This window comes from Chironomus tepperi, unplaced genomic scaffold, assembly GCF_022539635.2.
Source record: "Chironomus tepperi strain 1889 unplaced genomic scaffold, CSIRO-AGI_Ctep_v1 contig_128, whole genome shotgun sequence".
Lineage (NCBI taxonomy): Eukaryota > Metazoa > Arthropoda > Insecta > Diptera > Chironomidae > Chironomus > Chironomus tepperi.
Window position 1 is genome coordinate 65,609 of NW_027226250.1, and position 14,195 is coordinate 79,803.

At 32.4% G+C, this 14,195-nt stretch overlaps 1 protein-coding gene across 2 annotated transcripts in view; it reads right to left on the reverse strand.

The window, feature by feature from the left end:
- Nucleotides 1–253: 253 nt before the first annotated feature.
- The window catches only part of LOC139087620 (E3 ubiquitin-protein ligase TRIM9-like), an 82,735-nt gene continuing 68,793 nt past the window's right edge, over nt 254–14,195 (reverse strand). The window contains exons 6-10 of one of the 2 annotated variants that reach the window (XM_070636480.1): nt 14,098–14,130; nt 12,103–12,242; nt 8,046–8,184; nt 1,688–1,918; nt 254–1,170 (exon numbers count right to left, since the gene is read on the reverse strand). In XM_070636480.1, the coding sequence (XP_070492581.1) occupies nt 881–1,170; nt 1,688–1,918; nt 8,046–8,184; nt 12,103–12,242; nt 14,098–14,130 (833 nt within the window). In that variant the 3' untranslated portion in view covers nt 254–880. The remainder of the gene's footprint in view (nt 1,171–1,687; nt 1,919–8,045; nt 8,185–12,102; nt 12,243–14,097; nt 14,131–14,195) is intronic. The other variant, XM_070636481.1, reaches the window with a different exon arrangement.

The following is a 14,195-nucleotide window of genomic DNA, read 5'->3' on the forward strand; positions in this document are numbered from 1 at the left end:
ATGTCTGAGCTTTGTTCAGAGCAATAGTCCAGGAGCCCGACTAGGCTACTCTAGTCGTCTTTATACCTTATTGTATTCAACTAGTCGAGCAGACAAAGAGTAAGCTCATGAGCAAGCTCTTCATAGCTCACGAATATGCTCAATTAAATTGAGGGCATACTCATGAACAAGCTCATCTTTGTGAGTATGCTCATTGTCTGTTGCTAGTCATGAAATTTCTCTATAAAATCTCATTGCAAAACTACAAAAAGATGCCAATAAATGCAATTTTTCCCGACAAGCAGAGATCATTCAACCTAATTCCTTTATCCAGTTGACTGACTTTTCCTGTAGTTAACTACTTAATGAGAAAATCAAAACAAATGCCATTCAAACCTTTCATTACTCCGTCGCTTCAAAGTCTTCAGTTTATTTCATCTAGTTATAAAAATGAGCAATCGACTTATCATCATCATTTCTCCATATTTGACATTCTATTATATTCATTCATGACACCACTCATCGTCTGTCTCGTTTCATAAGATTTGCAATAAGTGAAAATTGCAAAATCACCTCAACGTGTGGTTTTCATGCTGAATGCTATGTGTGTACTTCATAGAAAATATTGTTTAGTTATTCAACGATGAAAATGTAGAATTTTAGTGGATTTAAAAGAGAGACATGTGAATGAATATAAATAGTGTGACTCATGAGTGTGGCAATTGAGAGTCGAGAGTCAACAGGCATTCTTGCAAGTGTAGTTTTAATCAGGAAGTACTTCTATTATACATTTATAATAATAATAATATTACTAATAATAATAAGGAAGAAACTCTGTGTGTCTTGAAAAGAGAGCATCATCATTGTTGCTGCTTGCTCATTCTTATTCCTCGAGTATATCTTAATGATAATCCATGTGTGGCGCATAAAGACCCGTATGTAGAGTCAATGTAACGCCTCGATTCACACTAACAGCTGGATAAAAGACGCCATATAAATCTCTAAATGCAACCGAGCCTTGTGGCATTTCATTAACTATAAAATGCAGTGTGTGACGCTCCAGGTCTAATAAAACACCTACTGTGCTGCCAGTTGATATGCCACCTTCAACACGACGCTCGTGAATTGAATTGTGCTGAAACCATGATCGCTGTCTATCAATATACATTGCGAAACCTTTATCATCTTTACCTGTATAGACACAAAATGTGTGAAAATATTAGTTATTATTAATCCAAAGTATGGAATGGATGTGAAAATGAAAAATTAATCTCTACAATGGATGGAAGTTTTCGCAACAAAGTGGTTTGCTTCAGGGATTTGATTCTAAATTTTTGATATAAAAAAATATCACGAAATTATCATTAAGCTTGTCTACATGCTTTTTAGGTTATTTATGCTCTAAACTGTGCCAAAAAAAATCTGAGATAAATCAATTAATTTAGCCAATTTTCAACCACAAAAATAATGTTTTTTTTCCTTCACGGAGATAAAGCAAATGAAATTGAATCAAAATACCATGAATAAATGGATGCGGAAAATTTGTATCAGTATGTATAGTCACGAAATGTTGTGATTTATGATTCAAATAATATCATTTCACATCTCATTCCATCCCACTTTTTTTTTTGCTGTTGTTGCTGCTACAAATCTCAATAGGATGAATTGGACAACAAGCAAATAATACAGGAAAAGGCTTTCTACTTACCAAGCATTTTATCTCTTGCAACATCAATGCGCGCTACGCCAAAGGCTGGATCTGTATCAGCCGTGTATCGATCAATTGTAAACTCCCAATAATGTACACCTCGTGAGAATCCAACAGTGCCGAGGGCCACACAATGTTCCCATCCATCTGCTGATACTGTTCTATTGTCATTCATGAAATTTAAGCCTGAACATGAACCACTCAACTGTTTATCAAATGTGAACCATGCAACTGTGAACGAAAAATGATTCATTTAAAATTTTAATCTTGAATTGAATGTGAATATGTGGATAGTATGTCCTCTACTGCTGTATTGTGTTACGGATTTATGCAACAATCTTGTTGCTGTCGTTGCTGTTTTGTTCGTCAAGTATCGGAAATGTTGAAATAATATGACATGATAAAATGTTTTTATTTCTCATCAGGGGGTCTGTTCACTTGTTACGTAACGTGACCCCCTCCCAACGCTAAAGAGCGATTCTTGAGCATCTAGTGCTCCTTACTAAATCTTTATGTAATAAGTGAACGACCCTCAAAAAATCATAAAACCTCTTTTCAATTATCCAATTACCACAACTTGTTCAATTTTAATTATCACGACAGAGACTGAGACAAAACGAGGAAAAGAGATGGAATTAAGTGTTAAAAATGATTCGAATGGACGATGATGAAATGCAATTTTTTTTCTCATCTTTCGACTCTTTTTTTTCCACTCATTTTCTTATTTTATCTAGGTACTTTTTTGTGTGCTATTTTAATTTAATTTTAATTGAAAAATCTGCTTTCATGGATGGTGCTTTGAGGGAAAGTATAAACATAGACTCTGATGATGGAGAAATATTCTTTTTTTTTTTCATTCTTCAGAGAGGAATAAAGATGAAAAAATATAGGAATTGAGATTCTTTGTTGGTTTTAAGCTCATTGCTTTCTTTTTAACCTAGAATGAATGAAGGATGAAAATTGAGGAAAATTATGCAACGAATTTTTACAGCTTTGGGACTGAGGATTGGGATACTAATTAAACTGGAATTAGTTAATATTCTCAGAAAGTACTCGACAGTGAAATGGCCGAAAATCCAGTTTTAGACCGATTTGACATTGATCTGTGGTCGGATTTCATCAAATCTGTCCTGAAGTCGGAGTCACCAAATTTTCAGCCCATGCTGCTTAATGTTAAATCAGTATGGAATCTTTCATATTAAATGACATGATGATCAGAGCCAAAATCAACAATTTTACTACAGTGAAGGCTGGTATGACTATGACTTGACGCCGAATTCGGTTTAAATCTGAAACCATGACAGAATCACGCTGGTCTGGGGCTATTTGACTTATTTAACTTATGTTATTCAAGATTTTTTGTATGAATATCGAAAGCAGACTAATTAAGCATACATATGAAGCAGCTAAACCCGTTCTTATATTGTCAACGTATTCATAGAATGTTGTCGACAGCAATAACCAAATCCTAGCCACAGTCAGTATTTACTAACCAACTTCAATAGCCATATAGATCAACTGTAATTCATAGTCTCACTTAGTTGACATCTGAAGCTGACTCTATCACTGGCTGCCATCAACAGCCATTACAAATCGAATCATTTCATAAAATTCAACAACATTTTGACAACCTTCAGTACAGCGAAAATTTATGCACAAGAGCATGCATAACATAATAGAAATTGCATTAAAAATGAGGTGGATTGATGGAAATTGAAGCAAATTTAATTTTTTTGCTTTATTGTTCTTCTATCGAGCAACAGAGAATATTTTTTCTTCTTCTATTTTTTCAACGTGAAACATCATCAAAAATTCATTCATGCAATTCTTCTGATTGATTTTATCAATAAAGGAAGCAAAAAAAGTGTTCGGAATAAAACTCATCATCATCATTTTAATATCACACTCGAGAGAGCAAACAAAGCTAAAAAAAATAGAAATAAAGCAGAGTGGAAAAGATTGGAGAAGAAAAAAATTATGAAAAGTGGTGCACCGAGAATGAGGATCGGAGAAAAAAAGCTACGTTAAAGCAATTTTCTCTGTCGATGCAAGAAAAGCATGAAAGATGAGTTTGATAGGAAGGAGTGTCGAATGAATATGTGTGGAAAGGAAAATTGCCATGATAAATGCTTAATGTCTGTTCGAGCACTTTGCAAAGAAAAACAAATTTTTCTAGCGAAAAACCATCAACATCATCGAGTTTGTATGTACTTATAAATTGTATAGGATGTTCGTCGATGAATGAAATATAAAAAATGATATGTGATGTTTTATTAAAGCTAGCGGAACAGCGCATTTTTAAGGATTGTCTTGTGATACTGGATTATGGTGATACTGGGGTCGGTACTGGATTATGTCAATTAAAATTGAATTTATTGAATTTTCACTACTTCCACTGTTAATATTAATGCTTTTAAGGCTAGACAAATTCACAGCATTTACGTCATGAAAGTACGAGCTGAAGAACTGGCCAAAATTGTGGTCTCCTGACGACCAGACTGTGATCAAAGTCTCGCTAGTCTAAGCCTGGATTTTCCCTAATTTTAGCCTTCCGGGAAGTAGCAAAGATTGCTTATCCAAGCGCCACCGAACGTGTCTGTTAAGTGCTGTCTCTAACCATGCTGTCGAGAGCTTATTTATCTTAAGCCTCAACAAGAAAAGAACATGCTTTCATGGTCCAAAAATATCACTTCAATACCTAAAAGACCACTTCGGTCACTTTGCTGTTGGAGTAGTATACAAGATGAGTATGCTCATGAGCGTTCGTCTCCGCTTGCTCTACTCTTGAGAGCATGTATTTTATCTGGATTTTTTACTGATTTCTTGATGATTGGTACATATTTTTAGCATTTGACATAATTTCTGAACCTGAGATGTGATTTATTTCCAGAAAAGAAAACGTTTGAATTTAAAATGCAACTGATCTGTTGTAAAAGCTGGTCTGATGAATCTCCAGTCTACAGACAAAATAAGGACAAAATCTCATTCTGCTAGAAAAGTTAATCAAATATTCCAGTGAAAGCTTGCTTTTGATGATTTAAAAACATCATATAAGCATACACAACTAACACATAATGAGCGGTTATGAAAGAGAAAAACATCGAATATGGAAAAATATGAAAAATTTAAAGACATTAAGAAGCACAAGCAAAAAAAATAAGTATTTTTTTTATGATTCCTCATGTACATCATTTGTTCATATACATATTTAGCACACTCCTTCAATTTTTTGTTTTTCGTTCAGCACCACTTCATGTTCGACAAAGAAAGGAAATGGGAGCAAGATTCTCAATTTTTTTTATTTCTTTCACAATTTTATGAATATGCGGAATGCTTTGATATTAAATATACAGCAAGAAAATTGAAAGAGGAATGAAAGTGAATAAAAAAGTATCGTTAAAAAATTTTTCTTTTATGACAAACGAATGGAAGGCTTTTTTCTCATATATGGCAAGGGATCATAACTTAATTGGATGCGATAAAGAGATGAAGCTGCTTTATTGCTATGCAAATGAAAGGATAAATATTAAAAATATTCTGATTTCATTGTTGTGAGCCATAAAAATTGTGCGATGAAATTTTATTTTTTTGATGCTTGATACTATTTTTGTATTTCTGCATTTATGCTTGATGCGATGAGTTTTTGTGTATAATTTAAATTCAAATTCAATCTAAAATGAATTTTATATTTGGATAAACTTGCATATTATGTATTAGAGGATATGAGAACTGAGGCTTTTGAACTTGCTTAGCATTCTGTTGTTATAGGTTGTTATCAGTCGAGAAGGTCTCATATGTATGCCTTTATTTGCATGTTAAGTGTCTCTCGATGTATTTTTGGACTTCTCCTTTAAATTGGGCATGATGAGGGCTGTTTTAAATGTAAAAATTTTGATGATTGTGGGAATTTTGTGAAATTTTGCATAAGAAATAGAAGAATGTTGTCCAAATAGGTATTGGTAATGGCCAAAAACCTCGCTTAGATAAGTTCTTTCAGAGTATATCAAAGTGCTGTCCAAACTGTGTGCCATCAAATTATTTTGGAAATGCCTTGAACTGTATACCGTGTTCTTGGTTTGCCGCCAAAGTGTGTAGGGAAACAAAAATGTTAAGACAACACTGATGAACGGTTTGCCTCCTTAATATCATCAACATAAAATTTTGATCACTAAATTCAAATTAGCTAAAATGCTGAACAGGTAACAAAGATAATGCCCAATTACGGTCAAGGGGTATGAAACACAAAAATTCAGGGGGTTTGTGATTATTGATTAGAAAACTTTAGCAATATAAAGAGTTATTTGCAAAAGGGGAGGGAGTGGTCAGCTGCCAAAATACCTCTCTCTGAATACCTTCTGACTCTATGATAAGAACAGAACAGCCAAAAATGAAAGATTTTTTGAATTTTTCTTAAAAACTTGCTAAAAACCTTCAAAAGTTGATAAGCCCAACCTTGCTGTTCTGTAAGAATTTCCAAATAATTCAAGGAATGTAAAATCTTTAATTGAAAATTTCATTTAATCATTGAAATAAGAATCATATCCAAAATCTCCAAATATTTGCCTTTGATTCCAATATTGGCAATTCCATTAAATTTAATATCACCAAAATCTGCGATAAACTCAATTCTATTCCTAACAGATTTGTACAAAATTCCTCCAAAAATTGATTTAATTCAATCAAAATTCTTGTAAAAAATAAAAATAACTTTCTTATTTAATCCCACAGAAAAAATCTTTCATCTCCCTTCGTCTACATTTTCATTCCAATCAACTGAGTCTCCATTCCTTGAATGTATTTAAAAAAAATGAAAGCATTTTTTATTGATATTAAAAATGTTGTTATAAAAATCTCTCGTTTTTTTTCGCTCCCTTATTCCTGCTTACTTCCTACAGATTTTTATTCCTTCTTGCATTTAAATCCCCACACCATGATTCCTATGAAATTCGCTCGAGGTATTTACATGCGATGTCGATTTTTTGATGTGAATAGAAAAAAGTTCTTTTTTTGTTGAGTTCTTCACAAATCAAATTTAGCTTACATTTTCACAGAGCATTACATTTCATGAGTAACTAAGTATAATGAAATCACAGTGAAGGAAAAAAAATTGTAAGTACAAGAATTTTTTTTTCACCGACGTTGTTATCGTCATCAAATTTACCCTCAAAGTAATGGATGTGCATATGAAATATACATACTCATCATCCTGCATATTTTTTTTTTAGTCATACAGAAGTTATTTGTTACTTTATGGAAAATGGTGTGATATGCATTAAGATTGTCAGACTGCTGTTTGATAGATTAGGAGACTTTAGGTGTCATGGGTGTAGTTTTCATACAATTTAAGGGGTTGTTCAAGACTTACACTTTATGAACTTTGGTTATTCAAACCTTGAAATTAGTATGTATGCATTCTATGGCTGTTTTAAGCTCCCATAGCAACAAAAACTTAGTTCAACATGTCATAAGCTAGCTCAAAACAATATTTTGAATTTTCTAGTTCCTGAAGCTTAATGCTTTTAATTCCGGAACCAGATTCTACATAGACTCATCAAGGACCAAATTCAATGCTTTTATTCCGACTTAAATCTAGGACTAAATCTCAATTCCGGGTTTATGGGATCGAAAAATGATCCACGATGAGGGATCCCAGGTTACAAAACCTACTAAACTTTAACATATATTGAACTGATGATACCATAGCTAAGGAGCGATATTATACTTAGAACAAAGTGGCCGACACTTGGAGAAATTAATCAAATTTGTTAAGTCTAAGTTTGATTCTAAGCATACTCATCCTTTTGGTTACAACAATTTAATATGTGCTGATTGGGAAACAAAAAAGTGCAATAATTAACATTTTCCTGTCAAGTCTCCAATCTAGCAGCGCAGTGTTTAAAGACCAAAATGCTCTAACAGGTAAAGAGTCCGCATTTTGGTACCATAGTGGTAGTACTGTACCATGAAAGCATGCCCTTTCTGTTAGGTATACGAAACCATTACGGCAACCTTCTAATTCTCTACCATTACTCAATTAGTTCATACAACATTAAATGTCATACAAAATTCTACATGCTGTTTATTCATTCCGACTTCAAACTCACAAAAACTCCTTCAAGGTATGTATTTAAATTTCAAAAGAAGCAAATGCGTTGTTTGCAATCATATCATTTCCAAGATCATTAAAATTTATTTTCAATTTTCGAGTTTATCAACAAGAGGAAGGAAAATTTTTACATTTTCCTGTCTCTCTCATCCTTATCCGTTTTGTGTCTCGTCCCATGAGCAACACATATACAGCAGAAGTTCATAAACTTTAAGAATTTAATTAGACAAAAAAAAATTTATTTTTACTTACCTTCGGCTGTTTGTAATCCAATTATATCAGAATATTCACCCTCTCCGCTCGTATTGAATGCCTTTACACGTGCATTATACATTGAATTGAAATGCAACCCATCAACTGTACAGATCGTCTCTTTGCCACAATAAACTTCCTGTAAAAGAGAGAAAGTTTGTTAATTAAATGATAAATTCCATTAAGGCTCGCTGCTTTGGGTGTGTCAAAATTTATTTTTCTTCTTTATCATCCATACAGTCACTTGTATGACGACTATCAAAATAAATTTAATGTGAATTTTTTTTATATATAAAAATTGTACGTGATGCGGTTCTCTCACTCGTCGTCCTTACTGTTTTTCCGTTTGAAGTCAATGTGCTTTCATAATATTTGTATTTTCACGTGTTTACGATTTTTATTTTTTCCTCTTTTTCTCTCCCCTTTGTGTCCCTCAATCCATTCATCCATTCATTCATTCATTCATTCATTCCCCCTTTTTTGTGTTCTGTACATTCTTATTTCATTTAGCTTAAAGCCTGGAATTTTATTCTCTCTCTTTACAGATTTGAACATGTTTTTGATGTTTTACTTTCGGTCAAAGCGCTTTAACCATCGCCTGAAACATACAACATATACAGACGATTGTTCGATGCTAATAGAGGCAGTGGAGGGTTGGAAATATTTTTATAGAAAATACTTTAATGGATGCAATGAGATGACGATGAAAATTTTCTCCTCGAGGTTATTTATATATAATTATTTTGGCCATGGGGTCCTTTAATGATACACAATTTAATATGTTCCGTTCATTATTACTGCTTGCTTGCTTGCCTCCATCCACTCATTCCAATACATAATCATGCAAAATATATTCATTGGGAAAATTTTTGTACTGTTTAAAAGCGCGCTTTTTATGGAATTTGATGGCTGGTTTTTTATGACATTTTTTTACTGTTTGTCCATTATGGACAGTTGTTTATGCTGCTGGTGCTTTTGATTTTTTATGATTGAATTATAATTTTTGAAGTACGATTTGTGCGATAAAAAGCTGAGAGAATTTTTAAGTGTTATAGACAAGCTCTTTAAACGTTTAGTGCCAAATTTTGAGTATATAGTCCTCCATAGTCCTGTATGGAGTACGTAGCGACCATTTAAGTGGTGTTTGTTTCTTTAAATATGAACATAATACCAAAATAGACTCAGTATCATCAATATGGACTTCAATACTATACTCATAAGTCCACATTGTTGCTTTTTCTTAGTTGCGGCACTAGAGACGTTGTAATTTTATGACAATCCGGGATCATTCCACAAATTCTTGTCATATCAACAACTAAGGGTTTAAATCCCGTGATGCAATTGTTTGCTATCCCAGATCAGTAGAATCAGTATATCAAATAATACAAATTTTACTGGAATTCCGGATCCAGGAGAAACAATAGATCCAGCAGTACAAATTCTACTGCATCCGGGATTGCAAACAGTTTGATTCTGGGACACTGAACCACAGAGATCCTGCTCTCACTCTGGTAAAGTTGTCTTCACATATAAGGATTGCTACCCTAGATTCCTCCCTGCTTCGACATTCCAGACGTCTAATGACAAGTTTCATCCTTGAATCAAATTTTCCCTAACAGTTAAAAATGCGCTTCAAATCAAGTCCTTACCATTTAATTTCCAAATAATATACATTTTCTGTGTGCGAAATTCCTATTTATAGGCTCAAAATGTTTCCTATGATACAGACGTACTTATACCATACAGAAAAGAGAGAATTTTTATTTTTATTTTTTTTCATCATTGCATTATCGAGTGGAAATGTTATCGGTAATTGACAAAAGCAAATCATACAGGCATACATGAGAGGTAGAGATGAAAATCAAAAATGATTATGGGAAAAATTAGTAGACGATAAAGTGAAGCACCAATAATATAGGAAAAGTATAGGAAAAATTGAATTTTTTTTTCTTGCTAAAAGAGATTTTCATTCATACTCAAAAGCATGACGAGGGGGATGAAATGACGAAAATATAATTCGTTTGAGCATTAATGTGGTAATATATATTTCATTAAACTTTAATGAAAAATTAATGAATATTTACGGATATTACATCAAATCATTTTAAATTCATATGCTTCATACTGAAGGAACGGAAGAGGTTTTGTTGAGTATTTTATTTGATGCTAAAATTTCACAGTGGAACCTTTATGAAACGATATGTTTGACAACCATATGTGAATGTGCGGTATATTGATATATTCATGATACGATATTGTCAAAGAAAAGGTTCACTAACGTGTGAGAAATTCGATTATGATACTGCTTTAGCTGCATGTATATTTTTCAGCGAGTTTTGTGCAATTTCGAGGAATTAATTGAACAACAAGCGCTTTGAAGTCGACAAACACAAAAAAAAATTTCGATTTCAAATTCAATTAAATATAAATTCCAAAATTATTCAGCACAGCCTGAAAAATACCTTTAAGTCAATCACAGAAAAATTTCCATAAATAACTATGTCAATAAATCGAATGCACTTGCTATTATTTAACATTCAGCACAATGAAAATGCAATAAACGTGTAAATATCACAGAATTAAAGTCATGCAGACTCCACTGTATTCACAACATGAACTTCATAATAAATATGATGCTGAATATTAAATTAAAATTTACTCAATACGAATGTATAAGTGGATATTCTAGTAAAGTAAAAAATCAATAAAATTCCTGAATAGAATAATACTTTTTTTTTGTCCCTAATACGTCTATTAATAAACGTATTAATGTCCTTTCCTGCTGTAAATGAACTCGCTCTCCTTTTTTTCATAATGTTATAAGCGCCCACACGTGATTCGAAAATAAATTATGTGAATTAACAATGCTTTTTATGTTCTTTAAATGTCTTTCATGTTCTTTGGTGAACTCGTTTATTTTTTTGGAAGGGATTGGTTTTTTGGGAATTTTATTGAGATGTGGAAGTTATTAACATTTTTGAAAAATATTAAAGAGGTTTTTTTATGATATGAAATGATTGATGGACATGTGTAGTAGCTCTGGGATAATTTCCAACGTTTAATATGCTTGAGAATATATCAAGGCAGGAACATTTTCAGAGCTCGAAGCCCATTCTGATTTTTGTATGGAAAAGTTGACTCGAGTCGACTCGACTTTATACAAAATTTGAAAAGATTTCGAGTTCTGTCAAGGATGGAAAATGTTGAGGCTCATGAACCTCATTTTTGAAACAAAAATTTTTCAATTGTCTAAGGTTTTTTGTGTAAAATTGCAGGCCTTTAGACAAAAAACGCAGGCCGGGGCCTTAGATGAACTATAAATTACAGCTCAAAACTGCAAGCATGCGCATTTATAATGCAAGAAATGCAGTTGATTATCAAACCTTAGTTTTTCGAGACGAAAGTCCACAAACCCTCCCTAAATTCTTCTGTTCTGTACAAAAAACTCCAAACCTCCTTATTGTCCATTTCAAATTATTATGGTTACATCCCTGTAGCGGGACATCTCCCAAAAACCTGTCCTAGAATACAGAATTATGACACTGATATGTTAGGTGACCGATGATGTGGTTTAATGCTGTTAAATTACAGAAACCAGCAAAAAACCTTTTTTTATGAAGATTTTTGCATATAGTGTTGATTTTAAGAACTTAAATGTGCCACATCATCAAAAATCTTGACCACTTCCATCCCAAAAGCCGACAACAAAAACAGTAAAAAACTTAACAAGCTTAAAATTTCCATTCATTCACAGAACCACTCCTGATGTCGTAAAATTTCGGTTGACCTCCCCACTAGTCACCAATTCTTCTTTATCCTTATTTCACATACATTTAATCATCTTCATCATCATCTGCTTTTCATGTTGAACAGCAAAAAAGAAGAATTAAAGTTTTTTTTCTTCATCTTCTTCCTGCTTTCTTTATTCAGAATAGAATGATAAAATAATATATATACAAATAAACACACAGCACACAAAAAAAGTGTACGACGACTGGAGAGAGAGAAAGCCGTTCTCATAAATCATTCAATGCATAATAAAAAAGGCGATGCTTACCCTAAATTCACCCCCACTTCCGTCATCCAGCTCGAGTACATAGCCTTGTATAAAAGAGTGATTAGGTTGTAGCCATGCAACGGTCACCGAATTATTCTCAGCTGAACAATCTTCCGGAATTATTTGTGGTGCCAATGGAACTATTCATAAGATGAAAAAAGAAAAGAAAATAAAAGAAAAGACATTAAATGAAAATGAAAATGCGGAGAAAGATAAAAATCATTCAAATAAACATAATTTTTCGTTCCCTAGTTCTGTATTTGTTGTTTCCATGAAAACTGCCGTAAAAAAAAAGAATTTTCAAACTAACTCAAAAATTGAATTAAATCGCTTTTACCGCAACAGCAGATTTTATGTGTTTTATTTGATTTTTAAATAGCCATATTTGGGATTTTTTTTTCCATTCATTTATATGTGTTTATGCTATTAAATTTAATGTTAATGCACAGGAAAATGGATTGGAATTAAAAAATATTTTTTAATGGATGTAATGCGCTTAAAGATTTTCTTATGGCTGACTGAATGGACTGAGTGGAAAGGAATTAAAAATTATTTACTGCGTGGTGCTGGTGTGGAGACTTCATTCATCAGTTTTACATATAATATGATAGTTAGGTAAAAGCAGAATAGATTAAATAAGGAAATAAAATATAGGGAAAGTATCAACATGTCCGGATACATTAACAATATTGATTTTTGGAGTTTACAGATAAATAAATTTTAAAATATTTAGGGGTGTTTATTTATGATGTCCAAGATTTTTAATAAGGATTGGTGTCTAGATGAATAAAACTCTGTTAGCTTATTTGTATAATGAATGTCCAGTTATGAGGACGACTAATGCCATCCGGATGCAATTAGCAGTCTCTATAGTTGGACATTGACTAGACAAATCAGCTGATTGTTGACTCAGGTATTTTTGATGGGCATCATTTTTGAATAATACCAATAATCTTTAGATATATTATTAAAAATAATACAAGGTACTGGGGTTCGTTCACAAACGACATTCAATGAAATTATGGAATTTTAAGGTTTTCTCAAGGTTTTCTGTACTAACTGGACATCAGAGTTGCAACATATAGATTTGCTATCAAAGGCAAAAATCTATCATAGACATTACCTATTGAAAAGCAAACAAATTTGCCTTCTGGCTTGACTAGCCAATGACAATAACTAAGCAAAGGCACTGCTTATTCAAAGGTAATAGTGTTAATGCCTTTTCCAAGATTGAATCCCGAGATTACATATTTTGACTATAACTATTAGGATGACATGTCAAAATAAAGTGAATTTGTTAACAGACTATTATGTGTTTAACTGTTTGATTTTTAAGGTCATTATCAAAACCATCATAGAGTATCCTAAGCTAACAGGGAAGATATTCATGAGTATGCTCACAAAATTGAGCATGTTCTAATATATTGATTGAGTTTACTAATCTGTACGCTAATTTAGGTTAGTGTCTGTTAGGGATATCTCTCAGTTGTGAATATCATTTGTCAACAACCCTGGGAAGTATGGATATACTTGGGATATACATAAATATATTTTAAAATTACTATATCGATTTCAAAAGAATCAATATTTGAGTTATTAACATCATGATTTATTGGAGAAATGCGCTTCTATAAATTTTCATTAATGGTTTATTCAACCCTTCTTTTGACATTAACATTTCTTTTTTTTTGATGTTTAACGAATAAAACAATTTTTTTCCTTTCATTTTCAAATTGACGTTTATATTGAAAATAACTTTGAACGCAAATAAATAAATAAATGGTAAATAAATTTCGGTTTATGTTTATATCTATTGATCCATGTACATACGCATCTATATGTGCATTACTGTACAATGAATAATAACAAATCAATGTTGAAATATTGATTTTGAATCACTTAATTTCTCTCTATTTTTTTCAAATATTTATTTTTCTTTGACATGTTTCTATGAATTATGATATTCGGGTTGTTATGTATGATTCAATTGCTCACCTTGTGGTATTCTTTCCTCGCCTTCTTTAGCAGCTGCATGAAATACACGGAATATTTTCTTTACTTTTTTTGTGTGTACTTTATTACAGTCGAAAATA